This window comes from Bactrocera latifrons, unplaced genomic scaffold (assembly GCF_001853355.1).
Source record: "Bactrocera latifrons isolate USDA-ARS-PBARC rearing strain unplaced genomic scaffold, ASM185335v1 scaffold_13, whole genome shotgun sequence".
In the NCBI taxonomy this organism is placed as follows: Eukaryota; Metazoa; Arthropoda; class Insecta; order Diptera; family Tephritidae; genus Bactrocera; species Bactrocera latifrons.
Window position 1 is genome coordinate 1,763,523 of NW_017534741.1, and position 18,796 is coordinate 1,782,318.

General features: G+C 33.3%; 1 protein-coding gene across 10 annotated transcripts in view; it reads right to left on the bottom strand.

The window, feature by feature from the left end:
- Positions 1 to 2,122: 2,122 nt before the first annotated feature.
- The window catches only part of LOC108979002 (extensin), a 22,942-nt gene continuing 6,268 nt past the window's right edge, over positions 2,123 to 18,796 (bottom strand). For 3 of the 10 annotated variants that reach the window (XM_018949551.1, XM_018949552.1, XM_018949550.1), the window contains 3 exons: positions 3,967 to 4,087; positions 3,778 to 3,843; positions 2,123 to 2,861 (listed from right to left, as the gene is read on the bottom strand). In XM_018949551.1, the coding sequence (XP_018805096.1) occupies positions 2,720 to 2,861; positions 3,778 to 3,843; positions 3,967 to 4,087 (329 nt within the window). In that variant the 3' untranslated portion in view covers positions 2,123 to 2,719. Of the gene's footprint in view, positions 2,862 to 3,777; positions 3,844 to 3,966; positions 4,088 to 4,327; positions 4,430 to 4,735; positions 4,944 to 9,197; positions 9,328 to 11,300; positions 11,481 to 11,771; positions 11,912 to 13,029; positions 13,288 to 15,680; positions 15,853 to 18,796 lie in introns of those variants that run through there. The other 7 variants (XM_018949544.1, XM_018949545.1, XM_018949546.1 and 4 more) reach the window with 7 other exon arrangements.

Here is an 18,796-nt window from a genome sequence, read left to right on the forward strand (position 1 = left end):
TTACACAGCTCTTTGAAAAACAATTCTTAAAGACATGGATAGTGAATTTTTTTTCTATTACAGATATTTAAAAAAAATATAGTGGAAACTTCACTGAAATTTTCATTCTTTTTTTTTTTTTTTTTTTTTTTTTGTAAAAATCTAAAAAGAATTCTCAATTCAATTCAGACAATTCTTAAAGACTTGGATAGTGAATTTTTTTCCCATTACAGATATTTAAAAAAACTATAGTGAAAACTTCACTGAAATTTTCTTCTTTTTTTTTTTGTAAAAATCTAAAAAAAATCCTCAATTCAATTCAAACAATTCTTAAAGACTTGGATAGTGAATTTTTTTTCCATTACAGATATTTAAAAAAAAAAATATAGTCAAAGCTTCACTTTTTTCATTTTTTTTTTTTTAATCAAAAAAAAATCCCTTTTTCACTTCAGATGATGAATTTTCTGAATTTCTTTGTTAATACTGTATGTTTGTAAAAATAAAAAATTCTAAGAAAATATTTCATATTTTATATGAGAAAAAGAGTGTTCAAAAAAGGTATTTTGCCCGGGGAAATCCCTTACAGAAAACATTTATTTTAAAAGATAAAAACAAAAAAACTCAAAAATTGGTTACATATTTGAATTTTCACCAAAAAAATTTTTTTCGGTTTGAATTCATCCCTGATTATTTCTGAATATATATTTTGAAATCAATCGAGCAATTCTATACAAAAACAGTTTTTTATTCAATAAAACAAAGCGGCAATTTTTAGAACCGAATGAGGATAAGTTGATAGCTTAGTGGCAGACATATATGTGCATAATTGTTTCCAATTTCACAACTAACAAATTGTAACTGCCAGAAATCTTTTTCATTCGTACAGTGTCATCATAATAGAAATTCAAGATATATTTGCATTGATGTTTATCATTAATTTATGAACAAGAGAACTCACAACTTGTCATAACGCATCGTAAAATCATAAAATTTTAGGCTTGTTTGATAAATTTTTTGTTGGATTCCATACAAAAATGAATTTACGCAATTACAATATCAGTGCTATGTTTTAGCATCGTTATAACTTATGAGACTATATTAAGCCCCTAAATATATCAACAATTTCTAGTAAACAGCGCATAAATCAATAAAAGCATATTTGTAATATTTAAATTAATGGGTTACTTGGGTTTACGGCTTTTAAAAAATCGAAATTTGTATTGTCTTATTAAATTCTACAACACCTCTAGAATATTGTCGTAAATTTTCAAGTTGATCCGAGTAATTAATTTTCTTTTTTTTTTCACTTTGCGTTTTTCTTGAAACTGTGTTTTTGAAGTCAGTTGGCAAGATTTCTCAAGAACTACTCAACCGATCTTTATGAATTTTTACACAGGTTTATGAAATACAAGTCTTAAGGGCTTGGACGAAGGATTATTTTTTCATTTCGATTGCAACCAATAAAAAAAAAATTCCCTAAATTTTAATTTTTTTAAAGGCGAAGCAATGGCCGAGTTTCTGTCTTTGTTCATAGTGTATGTTTGTAACAATAAAAATGCTTATAAATTATTTCATCTTTATATGACAAAAAAATTGTTGAAAAAAGGCTGTTTTTTATCCGAGGAAATCCATGTAGGCCCTTCAAAAAGCATATCGTCACCTGAAATGCAAAATTACGTATCATCAAAAAATTCGAAATTGAGTGTCTTATTGATTACGTTTCACTACTTCAAATTACAAACATAATATTACATATGTTCAACATTTTCAGGTTCTGCACTCAGATATAAACCAGTTTTAAAAAATATAAAAAATTTGTTTCCTTCATGTTCCATTTTATTTCGTGTTTCATTCATGCCACTGTAAATTTCCGAAAATGTTGTTACGTTGTTTTGTATTTCACGTGACGATATATGTATGTATAATTTTTATCAATTGAAACCTTGAGGTTATGTTAACAAAGCTGCGGTACTGTGACTATATATGTACATAAGTTGCAACTGTTGTCAGCTGCCTTAACATATATCACTACAATTACATTTGGACTTTACAAAATTATTGAAAAATGTTGTAAACCAACTTTGTGCTTKCAGCGAAACAAATATTCACATTTGTCTTGTATTTTAGTTTAAACAAGAGAAGGTTATGGTTTTTTTTTTTACAAAAAATAAACATTTCTTTATTGATTCGTTTGCTCGTATTTCTTTGTGTATTGCAATTTGAATTTTACAATATTATGTTAAATGTAAATTAATATTATCTTAATACTTTTCGCATTCGTTTCGGCGACATTTGGTTAAGTAAATTATGTTATTTTTTAATATACAGTGAGGAAGTTTAAAAAATACAAATTAGTTTGTACGTACAATGCTTAAGCAAATCAATTATTTAAATTACTTTTTAATGCTTATGATTTTCTTTTAGTTTAGTTCGCAGTTAACTTCTTTGTTTTGTTACGGAGTTCACAGTTGTGGCTACTTCCAAGTTTTCCATAGCAAAAAACCACCTCAAATTGCTTATTCTCCTTTCTCGTGCATTCCAAATGCTTGCAAACAAATCTTATCGCATTTTGGCAGAAAACCAGAACTTCGTTATTATCAGCACCAGCACCAGCAGCGCGCATTATATGGCTTACTTAATAAATAAGTATGTATATATGTATGTATAATAGGTATATATCAAAACTGCAACGATTTGCAGTGATTTTGAAAATGTAAAACTAACTATGGTCGGTCGAGCTCTAGTATGCGTTATAGTTGGGATTGTAGGGCGCTTGTTTTTCGTAAGTATTTGGTTGGGCCACGCCCACACCCGCCACGGCGGCTTCATAGCTGGGCGGATTGTAATTCGCTGCAGGCACCGCTGGTGGATAAGGTTGCATACTGCAAGCAGAAATGTTTTGCAAATTAGTTGGTGACAATAATAAAAAAAAATATATATATATAAACAATTAAACGAGAAAACATTAACTTCGTTTACACCGAAGCTGTAATACCTTCCACAAATAAAAAATTTTCCATACAGGAACTTTAAGACAATACATGCCAAATGTCTTTAATATATCTCGGCAAATAAAATGTTTTTCAAAGAATGACTTGAATTTGATCTACCGCTGACCGACCGACTGCTGTAGTTTCCCGAAAAAGATTTGGAAATTGTAGCGCTGTTTTGGGCAATAATACATGCCAGATTTTCTGAAGATATCTCATCAAACAAACAATTTTTCCATACAAGAAATTGTTTGTGATGGGTCTGATTAGGTTAGGTTAGATGGCCGATCGAAGGTCGCACGTGGACTCGTATATGTAGTGCTTTGTCAAGCCACAGAAGAACTCCTGTGTTCGAATTAAATAAATTAGCAAATTTGTATTGGCTACTAACAATACAAATTTGCATAGGCGTTTAATTTCAACTCCCGCTAGTTCTAGTTGCCAGATAACTAGATTGGCTGTGATCAATCTTGGGTCAAAAGGCTTTTAAGACAGCGCATGTACCGAAGAAAAGAGAATTTAATATTTATGCTCTCGGTCTCTGACATCGTCGTTTTAGACAAATTAACCGCTCCTTTGTGAGAAGAGAACGTGTACAAAATTTTAGATCGATATCTCAAAAACTGAGTGCTTCCTTAGGATATATACAAACAAAAGACACAGACAGACAGTCGATCATGGCTATATAAAGTTTGCTCGACACACTGATCATTTATATATCTATTTTTTAGGGCCGCCGATAATTCCTTATAGGTATTACAAACTTCATGGCAAACTTATTAGTATATAATAGTGCGACAAAACTTACCCCGGCATTGGCGGTTGGGCGCTTGGCATTGGCATCGGCATGGGCATAGGCATTTGGTTGGGCCCGCTGTGAAGCATAAAAAATAATATGTATGTTAAATTTGGTTTCAAAATGCAGCGCTGTGCCACGTGTAATTATAGTACACAGCATATAATTAATATAATGCTGCGAAAAGCGTTGACGACTTACCTTGTTGCCGTTGGGTAGTGTGGATACATTGGCTGCTGTTGATAAGTGTTGGGGGGTGGCACTTGTGTTACCGGATAACTGCCCGGTGCTGTGTGTGTAGTTGATGTCACCACCACGGGCGCTGCAATAAGAGTAGATAAAGTTAAGACGAGTTAAGTATTGTTTGGTGCTTGCCAGGTGAATGCATATAAATATATTTGAGGTTGGAATTTGTAACATTCGCACATTCCAAAGAATGGCTATAAACAAAAAGTACTATAGTAGGACAAACAGGGCTTCAATTTCGTGGTAGCCGTCGGTCAGTGAACAGCTGAAATAAAGCACTTCCTAAAATAAAATAAAATTGTATCTTCACTGCTACCAGCTAATATGCGACCTCTATTGCGCGTTTCACGTATTTTCGGGCAAATACAAGTTACACATACTAAAATCATTATGAGAATAATGAAATTTATAATGAACACTATGATGAAATCCTCCATTTTTTTATACTTCAGCTAAGTAATGCAATTCAAAAAAACAAAACAGCAGCAAAGGTCACTTCGCACAAACTTATGACAATATAAAGATCCGCACTGAGTTGAGATACACTTCTAGGCTTTTCGTGCAAACAAGAAAGCATATACCATATACCATATCGCACTTGATAAGAGTAGTCGTAAATGCTCGTATTTTAAACGTGTTATCATCTCATAACAATAACTTATCAATTGTGTAATAAATATGTCCTGATAGTTGAAATGTCTCTTCAGTTTACTGATGAACCAACCTTTGTTGGACACTCTTTCATTTGTGCGCCGCTGGCGTCCACGCAAATAGAAAGCACCCAAAACGGCTAAGCTGAATACAAAAAATGTTATAAACAAAGTGATACCCAAGCTGTCAATCATTATTGTTCCATAAAATAAACAAAAATAATAACTTTGAAACAATACGGAGATACAACAACTTAACGCAGAATGAGTTGAAGTTGAACTGAAGCAAATGCTGATTTCAACAAATGCTACCCAAATTAGTTATTACGCAAAAAAAATTGATAAAGTCCCGTACTGTCGATAAGATCTAAACATTTGCCATAACAAATAAAGTAAATACCAGTTGGTACAACCTAATTAAAAATCGAGTGAGCGTCAGAAGGGGGGCCTTTCAAGTAGGAACTCAGTTGGATACTTTTTTTTAACCCAAATCACATCTAGACACATGAGCAGCAAATATGGCATTCATTATAGTACCAATGTTTTATTACTGATTTTATTTTATATATTCGTTCTAAGTGACTTTTCAAAGAAATTTAATGATATTTATAAAAATAAACAGGTGGCAACTCTTCAAAAAGTGTATATATGGATACAGAAATATTTCTTAAAATTGGTTTGTAATACTTAATTCATTCTATCAAATTAACTGATTTAAAAAAAATACACAGGTGACAACTCAACAACACAAAAAATCAAAAACATTTAAAAAAAAAATTTTTACTTTGAAATATTTCATTGATCTTTATTGATTGAAAAAGAAACAGGTGGCAACTCTTCTCCAAAAGAAGTCGAGCAGAAAAATTCTTAAATTAATATTAGTAGTAATATTTGTTTTATCAATTTAGAGAAAATTTAAAAAAGTTTAGGCTGTTGAAATATTTCTTAAGTTTGGTTTGTAATATTTGATTAAATTATAAATTTAAAAAATTTAAAAAAAGGGTGGTAACTCTTCTCAAAGATTGATCCCTCAAAAATATTACATAAACTAATTTGGTTTCAAATATTCCATTAACTGTAATTGATTTCCAAAGTAAACAGGTGGCAACTCGACTCAAAAATTGGTTAAAAAGAAAACGTTTTTAAACTTCTCTGGTTAGATTATCGTGTACTAATTTTTCATAGTTTATTGAAGTATTGATTAATTGTGTTCAAAAAAAAAAGATGGCAACTCTTCCGAAAATTTGTTCCCTCAAAAATATTTCAAAACCCTGTTTGTTTTGAAAATGGTCATTAATTTTAATTGATTTACAATATGACACAGGTGGTAACTCTGACAGAAAAAATTCTTAAACCTGTTTGGTTCGATGATTATATAGTAATATTATATATTTTATCATTGTATTTAAATAAATAAACATGTGGCAACTATTCTCAAAAATAATGTCCAAAATCTATTTAATTTATTTTGCCAAATGGATTTTGCACTTAAATTTTTATTAAAAATAATCTCAAGTCTTCCTAACGAAGTAGCACACCTAATACAGTGATGTCGATGCTATTAGTTGTTTGTATAATTTTTACTACTTGGTTTAGAGATAATGAAAATTCACAAATAAAATTGCAATTTCTGTATCATAACATGTATCCTAAAGTTCGTAAATATATTTTGGAATATTTTTAAGATAAGAGCGTTATTTTTTCTGTTGAAAGGTTCAGAATGTTAGAAAAGGGCTTCGGTGATAATTGTTTGCCGCGAGCAAGTGTTTTTGATTGCTACAAATTATTCAAAAAATATCAATTAAATAAAGGGATTGGTGCTTGAGTATTGACGATTAACAATCACAGATCTTACTGGCATCGTTGGAATATCGTAAGGATCAGTGAGAACCATTTTTAAAGATCATTTGGACCTAAGAAAAGTTTCGAAAAACAGCACTTTTTGAATATATATGATATTGAAAACCTTTTCAAACCCACAATAGTTAAAAAAAAACACATTTTTATACTCTGCTACGGCACAGTAATAAACTACTTCACTGTACTGTTTTAGTTCAAGTATTTAAGATTTGGGTGTTTAAAAATAAATTCAAATCAAATGTCAGATTATATTTAGACAAGTGATAACCCTATATAAATATGTAAATAGTCACGAAAGATAACAGGCATGCAATTAGAAACAATATAGAATATAAGTGATATAGATTGAGATATATCTGTCAATATTAACCAATTCTATATTTGTGACAGCTGCAATAAGATAAAGTTTTGTGCCGTCTGCTGGACTTTTGTGGTATTTTAGTCAATTATCATACCAATATATCAAACTATTTTCTAGTGGGTTTAAGGGGGCATACACGACACACAGGTGCGTTCGATCTGTGTGAATTCGTTTCGCCCATACACAACCCACAAACCCATTTTGCGTTCGTTCTTCACACAGTGAACATGCGCGACAAGCAAGCGGAACATTTCTTGGAATTTATTTCTAATGTAGCACCTTTATCTACTTTGTATTGCATTAATAAGTTATTCCAACTTTTATTTTTCTCAATTTTATTTTTAGATTTATCACTTTTCGTTTGCCAAATTGCTATTTCATTTTTTGTTTTTAGATCAATAAACTATGATACGAAATCTCTATTAATGGGGTAGCCTGTTTTAGAAGCTTCAAACAATCGATTTTTTTTTGTTTTGCTTAAATATCTTTAAAAAATGTCTAAAAATATGTCCACAAAGTTATAGATGGGATTTCGAAATGTTATCGAAGCTAGAAGGGAAATAGTGAGCAAAAAGCGAAAACTTTGAAGCGCGATTTCTCGGGTTTTCATTTTTACGATTGTTCTTAATTGACGGGCGATAGCAAAAAACTAAACGTCGTATAGAATTGGGGCAAAGTTTATTATTTATTTAGTATGGAATAAAATTATAATTTATTTAAACTAAGAAAATTCAAGTCTGAACATATTTTTAAATAACATTAAGTAGTTGTTGTTTAGTTGGTTTTAATTTTTAAAAAATTTGTAAAATTTTACCCTTTTTTTGAAATTTTCTTAGTTTAACTGGAAAATAAACTGTTAAAAAATATGAATCTCTTTGAATTTTTTGTTTTTGATAGAAATTGCGCTCTGCATCCTGCCCGCCATCCGAAAAATGCACATGCGAGATGCATCGGGCAATTGCTTCACAAAGGTAGAATATCAAAAATTTCGTATCCAAAAAATTTGTGAAAGATGTTCAAATATATAACTATAACGCCTAGAAATTTCGCTTGAATCAATAATTTCTCTCCGATTTTTTGAAGCCTCTAATGCAGGCTCCCTCCTTAACACTTGCCATTGTTCGAACGCGATCTTCACTGTTCGGCGACACGAGAGAAATGAGGTTTTGTGTGCACACAGCGCCATACACGACACACATGTGCGCACACCGATCGTAAAAAATCAAACATTTTCGCGAACATGGATCGGTATACGCACCCGCCCATACACGAGTAAACCGCATGCGCACACATACCGATCTAACGCACTTGTGTGTCGCGTATGGCCACTTTTAGCAACGTAATATCTTTAAAATATTTGGATTATTTATACAGTTCAATTGGCAGAATTCAGATTCATGGGAATTTCTAATTAGCGAATGAAGTGGTAAGACTAATACTGTTGTCGCCATGTGTAACTAAAGCTTTCTAGTCTAAACGCAGCCTTTTTTTTTTTTTTTTTTTTTTTATCAGACCTGGTATTTCACTAATTTAGACAACTTGACAACAGAGATAAAACCAAACACCAAAAGCATATGTGTAAATAAAATGTACAAAACCCCCTTGCTTGTTTGAGACTATCAACAGACAAGTTGACTATAATTAGAATTACTATTATTTAATTATATTATTACTTAACTGATTATCGTTTGAAGAATTAATTACAGGTCTGTATAAGACCACTATGTTGTACTTTAAAAAGTATAGCATATGGATAAATAAGGATTAGAACAATTAATTCTAATCTAAACATAAATCTATTAAGACTTTTTGTAACATTTTAAGTTTGTAATACTCAGAAAGGCACATCGGAGACCCTATAAAGTGTAATGTGTACATATAAAAGGTCAGGGTTACGAGCAGAGTCGATTTAGCCAGTACGTCTGTTTGTATATACGTGAATTAATCACTGACTTTTCAGATATCTATCTGAAAATTTTCACACTTTTCTCCCCAAGAAGCTATGTACTTATTTTTTGGAACCAAAAATATTGAGCCACTAAAACATTTAACGGGTAAAACTAAATTATTGCATGATAAACTTTTTTATTTGACGAAATGTGTTCACCAAATTTTACTTCAATTGTTATCCAAGGCAACGTTATGATACTAGATTTTCAGATGGGACCACACTAGCAAAAAGCTGCCATACAAACTGACCGATGAAAATAAAGTTATTGCATGGCAACTTCTTTATTTATATTATTATAGACTTTTTTATATTTTCAAACACAAAATTTACCATATTACTTTTTTTAATTGTTCACGATACTAACATTTTCCATCACGATACATTCTTCGACATGCCAATATGGCATTTGACGCCAAGGTAACAAATAGCAGTGTGCCAGTAATGAACATAATAGCAAAGAACACCATTTTTCTAATTATGCGATGCGACTTTAAATGCTGAATTTAGAAAGTAAATTAACTCACTAATCGAACCGGCGGGTGTTTTTATTATTATTATACTGATATGGGAGAAGAAACATAACATATCCATAATAGTTATTTATATACATATGTAGATAAGATAAATGTTGAACTACAATCACGAATTAACCCATATTTTTGTGGAGCTGTAGCGAACACGCATAAGAATCAGTTGACGTCACAATGAATTCGAATGCAACATTTCTTAGTTGAGTTGAGCTAATAAATTGTGAGATAGAAAGAAAATTTCGTACAACTTTTATGGTATCTAAGAAAACAATTTTTTTTATCCACCCTAGTACTTATATTATATACATTCTGACAAAATGTGTTAATAATTCGGAAAATATTTAATTATTAATCAATATTTATTTTGTCGCTTTCAAAGTAATCCCCACCAGATGTAAATCACGTATGCTAACAATAACACCGAAACACTTTTTGGTATGGACTTCAGCGAATTTTGTTTTATATCTTCGATCGACTGAAAACGGATTCCATGGAGCGTCAATTTCAGTTTAGGGAGCACGAAAAAATCACACGGGGCCAAATCTGGCGAATACGATCGACCATCGATGCTATTCATTGTGTTTTTGGCTTTAAACTCGGTTACAATCGTCGCCCGATGCAATGGAGCATTATCATCGTGTAAAGTCCATGAATTGTTCTTCCAGAATTCCGACCGATGTTCTCATACAAACACCTCAATACGGCTAAATAAAACTCTTTATTGACCCCAAATATCGAAAAATACAATGAATATCACCTCGATTTTGAAACGGCTTTGGTGTTTTTTTGGTTTCGGCTCGTTTTTTCCCTCTATTCCATTGATTGTGGACTTGTTTGCATGTCATATCACTCCTATGATTGTGGGATCGGAATTCCACGATCAGGCATGTCCTGCAAGAACCCTTTGTACCGTACTCATTTTGAAAAAAATCAGCTTTATCGAGACAAGTCGTCTAAGATCGTGTTTCACATCCAAAATATGCACCAAGATCATTCGAACGGACACGCGAAAGATATCGAGTTGTCTTGCCTTTTCTCTAACACTTCCCCGACTATTTTTAATCACCATATTCTTCATTTTTTAAATATTTTCCTTTGTTAAAGAGATCGTAGGTCGTCCAGAACGAGGCACGTCTTCAGCGATCTCCCGACCGTCTTTGAAGTCTTTATGCCACTCGTAGGTTTGTGTTTTTGATAAAACTAAATACAAGACTTGAGACAAATTCTTTGTTCGATATTTTTATCCATTGTAAAAATCACAGCGCACTACTGAGGTGTAGTGTAGTAGACTTAAGCAGTTGTTGAAAACAAACTGGTTGGCAGATAGCGCTCATATTTGGCATAGTAATTAAGGACAGCCCTACCCACTTAGCAAAATACCCAGGGAATTTTATTACAATTTCCGTGTGCTTTTTTGTCACAATATATACATACACATATATATATATGGTTATATTTTTTCCCCTATTTGTTAGCAACTGCTGTCAAATTCCAAACCAAGAACTGTCTTGTTCTCTTTATTTACGCTCATAACTCTACAGCATTCAAGACACTTTTGTAATAGTTAACACTCAAAAGTTTAGCGCTAGTTTGAGACTAGATCCACATTTAAAAGTCAATTATTCAATTGTTTTGGTGTTGTAAAATACCTTTCTACTCCATCTTTATTCTTTCAATATTCTTTATTTGATAGTTGGATTTTTTAAGAGAAATATCATCCGTTTGCACTTAAAACTGAAACACACAATCAGATGACTTACGAAGTCGATATTCTAACTAAATAATCGATATTATCGATTCTAGCACAGACATTTTTGATTTATTGCACTGTTTTGTAGTAATTTTCCAGCAAATTTGAACGCATGTTTTTCGACAATCAAATTACAATTCCAGCTGTAGATTAAGAGAAATAAATGAGTTTTAAACCGGATACTAACGTTTAGGAAACCGCAGATGATGCTGATAGTTTCTTCTCCAATACGCTGAAATACCCAATGCAATTAAAGCGAACACAGCGAGGAACAGCAGAGATAGACAAATAGCAAAGCCTACAGCGATCATCTTTACCGCGCACAATATGAAGACCCTGAACCACACTGATGAAATTTTGCGTGTTAACTGTAGTTGTCGATATTCAAATTCACTTTTTGTACACGAGTTATGTTTCGCAAAAGGCTGAGATTAGATACAATACTAATCTGATAAGATAATAGTAAAAGTATGCTGCGGATACGAAACTGGGTACAAAAATAGATTTTAACTTTACAATAGGAAAGTACCCATGCGCGATCAACAACTGACAACAATAATAGAAAAGTACCATGTGTCAAAACGATGACATGACGATCCGATTTTTATCGAAATATTTATGGTATAAAGACACACTATGCTCCGAATATCTCACTTACTGGCAACATTTGGAAATTGTTGGTATTGCTGATGTCTTCGCCTACGACACACCTCGAAGAGACAGTAAAACCACATCGCCACTATAATAAAACCGAAAATCAATTGCAATCTAGCAGCTGTCACATCATCCATGATTGCAAGCACAATATTTATAGAAAACTAAAGAAGTAAATTTTCAAAATAAACAAGAATCATAGTTTGAACGATAAGAAAGCAGTGCATGGAAGACTGGAAGTGCGTTGAATTTAATCAGGAATAGATAGGGGTATTAGAGTGTGTGCACGATGCAAGCGAGTTAGCAGTATACAATTTCTTTCTATACACAATTTCATAACGAATGAGTCAGCGAGTGCAATGACGGCAATTTTTATTGACCACAAAACAAAAATATAATCAATTAAAGATATAGATGTTTGAAATTGATTCAGTAACATGAACAAAACAAGTTTTTATACTAAGCTGAACACTCTTATTTTGTATGGCGACCAGCGTCAGTAGATAGTTGCCATTAGGCAACTGTATTCCAAAACTTGCATTCAGCATGGATACTGGTGACTGATCCTTGGCAACTGAGTACCGTTACAATTTTGCTATCTCAAGTTTCTTTTGATTAAGTTGACTCTCTATTCCCTACTAAAAGTAATTCAATTCTGTACAAAAAAAAAATTATTTGAATGAATATCGATTTAAAAGAAGACAATAGAAACAACGGGTTTTCCCTAGGGATGATATCATTTTTAAGCGTTTTTAAGTCGTTTCGGTCATTTTTAATACGTGTAATTTGTTCGCTAATTTGCAATTTCTAGTATGCAAGACCATTTGCACCAGATTCTGAATATCCCTATTATATTTTTCAAACCCTAAAGCCATTCAAACGTTAATAACTTTCTTAAAATAGTACTTATAAACAGTTATTTTTATTTTGCTCGGACATTCAGACAAATGTCATAATTCAGATTAAATAAATTATTTCACACGTTTCTTCAAGTGGAGTCAATGATATATGATCATAAGAGTTTTTTTAAGTATTTTCGGCTAGACTTTAAACAAAGAATTTCGAAAATCAATCAACCTATAAGTTTCGTTTCATATCTACAGCTCAAGTTATCTGGTTGTCAACCGTTCTTGGTTAGTGGACCTTATCATTTGACACTATCAGTACACGCTTCAACGCTGACTCAGTGTCAATCAATATTGTCACACACACACGCGCAAAAATATTTATTAACTAAATTTAAAATTAACGGTTATACTAACGGCTTGGAAATGTTGTGTTGTTATGCATATTTCGACGTTTTCGCACGTTATAGCAAATTCCGAGACATAAACAGGTAATTGATAATGCGACTACGAAGGAGCCCATTACAATACCAACAATCATACCGGTCCACATAACGTTTTAGTGTGTTTCTTTTTCACTCAGAAGAATTTGTACACAATTTATCAACTATTGTATTTATCACGACAAAACTAAATTAAGTTTATTGGCACGACACGAGCTGTTGGCGGTTAATGGTTAGCTATTGAAAATGCGTATGAGTTTTTAAACAATTCCAAAAGATAAGACCTATTAGATAAGAATCTAAGATTAGCGCTGGACACTTGGGAGGCCACTAAAGAACGAACCCATGAGTTGGCATTGAAATCGCTCAACAGCTGGCGCTTATCAGTGCAAATACGAGTAATTTAGTCATTAACGGTAAATATTGAGTGAAATTCGATTGGAGTGAAGTTCAATTTGTATTATTACTTGTGAATAACTAATTTATTGCATACTTGTGGGCGGCATTAATTGATTCAGAGAAAGTACTATTTTTTAAACCAGACCTAGAAAACTGTAAAAAAATTTCGATATAATAATTTTTTTTTTTTTTTGTTAAGTAGCATTTGAGCGCAAAACAAATACTGCTGTGTAAACTGGTGTTGAGCAATACCAAAAGCTCCGTCACGATCGGGAAGGACCTCTCCGAGCCGTTCGGTACCAAACGAGTTTTCAGACAAGGCAACTCCCAATCGAGCTGCAGATCTGAAAAGGGAAGATACAATCTTCCACAAGATTGAACAACTGCTGGCGTACGCCGAAAATCGATATCATTGGACAACCGCACCGTTAGTTCTGCTTTCCCCACATTTGATAAAGAAGCGAAGCAAATGGGTCTGGTGGTGAACGATTGCAAGACGAAATATCTGCTGTGATTAAGCAAACCATCATGAACACCAACAAGAACGTCAGCCTCGAAATCTAACGCAGAATAACTTTTGCTAACAAGTGCTACTTCGGACTGAGTAGGCAATTGAGAAGAAAAGTCCTCTCTCGAGGAACAGAGATCAAACTCACTAAGTCACTAATTATTCCTGTCCTGCTGTATGGTGCAGAGGCATTGTCAATGACATCTGATGAGTCGACGTTTATGGTTATTTGCCCACTGGCAACGGGGAATATCGCATTCGAAGGATGAGCTGTATGAGGTATACGACAACATTAACATGGTACAGCAAATTAAGAGACAGCGGCTACACTGGCTAGGTCATGTCATCCGAGTGGATGGTGTGTGACGTCTGACGACGATTTCTGAAGAGTATATTATCACATGGAATCAATGTAGAAAGATTTATGTTCCTGATTAGAACTTTTATCGGCGTCGTGTCTTTCTTTTAATTAAATAGTTTAAAAATATCATTAGATAATGTATAATACTAATCAAATCACAGAGATGTCAATCAGATATATTTGACACATTAATTTCTTGCTTTTTCTAGGGTAACAGGTCATTTTAAAAGTCCCCAGTCTGACATTACTAAAATAAAATACATATGATTTTTAGTTAACCTTAACCTTCTAAAGGCGAACATTAGTTTGTGAATTATATAATTTTGAGTGAAGCAACATTTGTAATTGTAAAAGGCGTGTTGACTAAAACAAAAACTTGGTTGCCCCAGGACAATCAAGTATTGGTGTGGGAAGTTTGGACGTGGTGAAATAAGCACCGAAGACGGTGAACGCAGTGGACGCCCAAAGAGGTAAAAACTCCACAAAACTATTTTGGATGAGCAAAAAGTCTATTTGGTCAAGAGCGCAGGCACTCTAAAGATATCAACTGAGCGTGTATATCATATTTTCCACGGGTATGGGAAAGCTCTCTGCAAAGCGGGCCCGCGAAAGCTCACTTTTGAAAAAAAACAACGGCGAGTTTTCACATCGATATGTGATAATGGATGAAACGTGGCTTCATCATTTCACTCCGAAGTTCAATCGACAGTTATCCGTTTGGACTGCAGATGATGAACCCGCTTCAAAGCGGTCAAAAATTCAACAATCGTCTGGCCAGATTATGGCGTTCTGATTTTGGGAATCAAAGAATAATTTTTATAGACTAGCTTGAAAAAGGACGGACCATCAACAGCGTTTATTACATATCATTATTAGACCGTTTGAGGGACGAAATTGCCGTTTAAGCAAGTGTCACAAGTCAGTGAAAACGACGACAATGGCCTCCATGAATTGGGATTTGAATTGCCTCCGCATTACCGTTTCCTCCAGACCTGCCCACCAGCAACTATTTCCTGTTCTCAGATCTCAAAAAAATGCTCGCTGGAAAGAATTTTTCGTCGAGTGAAAAAGTGATCGCCGAAACTGAGAGCTATTTTAAATCAAAGAACAAATCGTACAGCAAAAATAGTATCGCAAATTTTGAGGGTCGGAGGGTGGAGGGTAATCAATGTATCACCCCCGAAGGGAATTATGTTGAATAAAAAAACGAATTTTTTCAAATGTGTTTACTATGGTAGACCGAAGGTTTTTCAATTGACCGGTTATATATAATGTTCGTATTCGCCCGAATCTGTTTTTTTTTTTTTCTTTCTTAATATAATCTTGAATAATAAAAGTAATAGATAATGCCACCAACCTTTAGGAAATAGTGTTTGAAAGTCCGTCTTCACGGAACGCTTCTTTAAAAATGCAAAAATCAGTACAAAAAGCAACAACGCGGCCACAACAAAAAATGTTATTGCCAAAATTATAACGACCATATCGTGGATTTCTTCTGATGGATAGCCAAACATGTTTCACAGCACAAATTCGCATTTAATTAAATGAAGTAGTTAAATTTTTTACAATAATAACAGACAGCTGGAGAAAACCGCGAAGAAAGAGGAGAGATATTCAACTGAAACTCTGTGAAGAATAATAAAGCCACAAACGCGCACAATGATATGTGTGTATCTGTTTACAGAGATGTAATATCGCAATTTATCGATTCGAGAACTCAAGTACCTACAGATATTCATACTGACACCTGTTGATCTATGCGACATCCATACGAATTTACAAAGTTGATAAGATGGATTTATAAAAATAACTCTTTGTTTACAATAAATACTTCAGACAGTCTCGTAAGCAAATAAATGAAAGCTGAACGGTGAAACAATGTACCTACACAGTGTGCATCATAAGAATCGGAATGTGGTTTCACACCCTGCATGAAAGATTTGTGCCCGGGATTTTATCGCACAGAATCGAAGTTGATTCGCCAGTGCTATTGGTAAGTTTCCTAAGGAATTTTTTGGTGAAGCCAGTGCTTCGACTCAAGTGGAGTTGAGACATGTTTGATTGGGTGAAGCACACCCAAGAGGTACATGCTTCTCAGCTTAGCATTTGAGGTTTGGCGGTGCTTCACAGAAACCAAAATCAAAAATATTCATGTTTGCAAGAACTGCAAGATTACAATGCTTCGAAACACAGGAGCAGACTCTGCACTCAATAGGAACAAGAGCGACCATCACAGTCGCATGACGCCAATACAAAAGATAATGCTTGCTCTGAAATTTAGTTAATGCAGTTACAAAATAGAAAAGCATTATTATTTCTAGACAACGTATAGATAAGTTTTTAAAGTGTTAAGATAATTGTTTTGGTAGCTGGCTCCAGTTTGACAAGCTTTGGATAAAGGAATAATCAAAAATTCATCATCGAAACTTTCAAGTTAAAAATAACTTATTGGAAATATTAGGGTAGTACATAGAAAACGCTTGTTTGAGCAATATACCATGGCAATTTTTTTTTAAATAACTTGTGGAGCATTAATTAAAAATATGTTTCATTCTAAAATAGCTACCAACTAACATAAGCAAACACTTTTCTTAGGCGTACACAGACCGTCCGAAGAAATTATATTTCCACTGAAGGTATTAGAGAAGAACTCTAGCATCAACTAATTACCAGTCATTAAAAGCAAGTAAATACGAAAATCACAGATCTGGGATTGAAATGTCAAATAAATGTAAAAATGTTGAAATATATAATAATAATAAGGAAAAAATACAAATAATTTTATTCACTGAAGTTCTTAAAACATTTTGAGTACATACCGTGTACGACAGACAGTGTAATTAGCTAATTATGCAATTGGCAACATTAAAATTTATTGTATTATTATTATTATATATGGTATAATAGTACTTTTAGTTAAGTCCTGATTCCCTTAGCAGTTGAGCGTCTTGTTCAGCTAAAGCACGTAGACGCCGACGTCTTAAGGCGCCCAACAAGGCCACCAAGAAGCTACAAAATATCACTGCACACACAATCAATACCAAACCGAGGTAGTAGGTCATTCTTACAACGGTGTCTTTTATTTATATTAAATTAAATAATTTATCGAACATACTCTGCGCGCCAATGTCTGCGATCAACTAAACAAGATTGGTAGATATTTTCACTACATTTACTCGCTGTCTTAAGGAAATATTTGTTATCTGTTGAACTAAACCTGAGAGGATTACTTGTTCAGACAATTTGTTATGATAAAATTTGTCAATTTTTAGTACTAGGTCCCTGGGTTTATAACCGCGTTTATAAGAAGAAAATATGTATGTACTTAACTAAATATTATATATATGTACATATATAATACATACAATATATATGAACATGTTCATAAACCACAGTCGATGTAAAAAGTTAATGGCTACGCTGTCAATAAAATAAAATACAGTGACAGAAAATGTTTTCACTGTTGATATAAAATTGACCTTCGTAATCAAGCTACACTTTACGAATAAATAAGCTACTTTCTAAGAATGTAAACATTTTCATAGCCATGTTCAGGTTTTTCTAGGTTATGCTATTTTCAAACAGATCAATTACCTTTGGTTGGATTTGGCTCATCTTGGCCCATACTGTTGTCCTCTGTTTACTTTCGGGCTCATACGCGTAAACGTTTCATAAAATATCACGAAGTCACGTGTATCGAAGCAGCGCTCTAATTAATTATCATACAATCGATAAACACTCGTCCTTGATGGAGTTTCATCCTTAAAAATCTATTGATTTTACTTTTTTGACCGAGATGAACGTTTTCATCTACAGTAAACAACACAGTACTATCTCATACTGCAAAACGTTCCGAGTATGTACAGCATCAAAAATATCAAACGTTACGATAGGGTTGCGAGTTGCCGTATTGCAAAACTAGAGTTTCAAATCCCGAAATATAAATGTGGTAGTGAAAGGTCACGTTGTAAAAATTTAATCTTTCAGTAATCTCTGGAGTAATTAGTCGACGATTTGCATCGACCAACGATTTTATCTTATCCACATCAAATTCAAGAGGCCTTCCTGGACAAAGTGTATCTTCAGGATCGACATTGTCGGAATGAAATTTTTGAAACAAATTTCGGGATTGGCGTTCGGTCAAGATATCTACACATCACATCACAAGTGAATTGAGGATTATATTATTGGCACTGACGACGGTAAACGAATAGTCTCTCCTCTAGTCCTATCCTGTTAACCTTTATTTCGTCACTCCACAACAGAGTTTTATAAAACGTTTATCAATCGCTTTAAAATAATTTTTTGCTTTCGTATTTGAAAGAAGTGGGTCCTTCCTAGAAATTCTTGCTTTTCATCCACTGTGGTAAGTTTTCTGGATCACATGTTGTATCATTTCTTACACCGAAATACTTTCACTTACTCATTTATGTAGCAACACAATAAATGACGTACTTCTATTGAATTGAATGC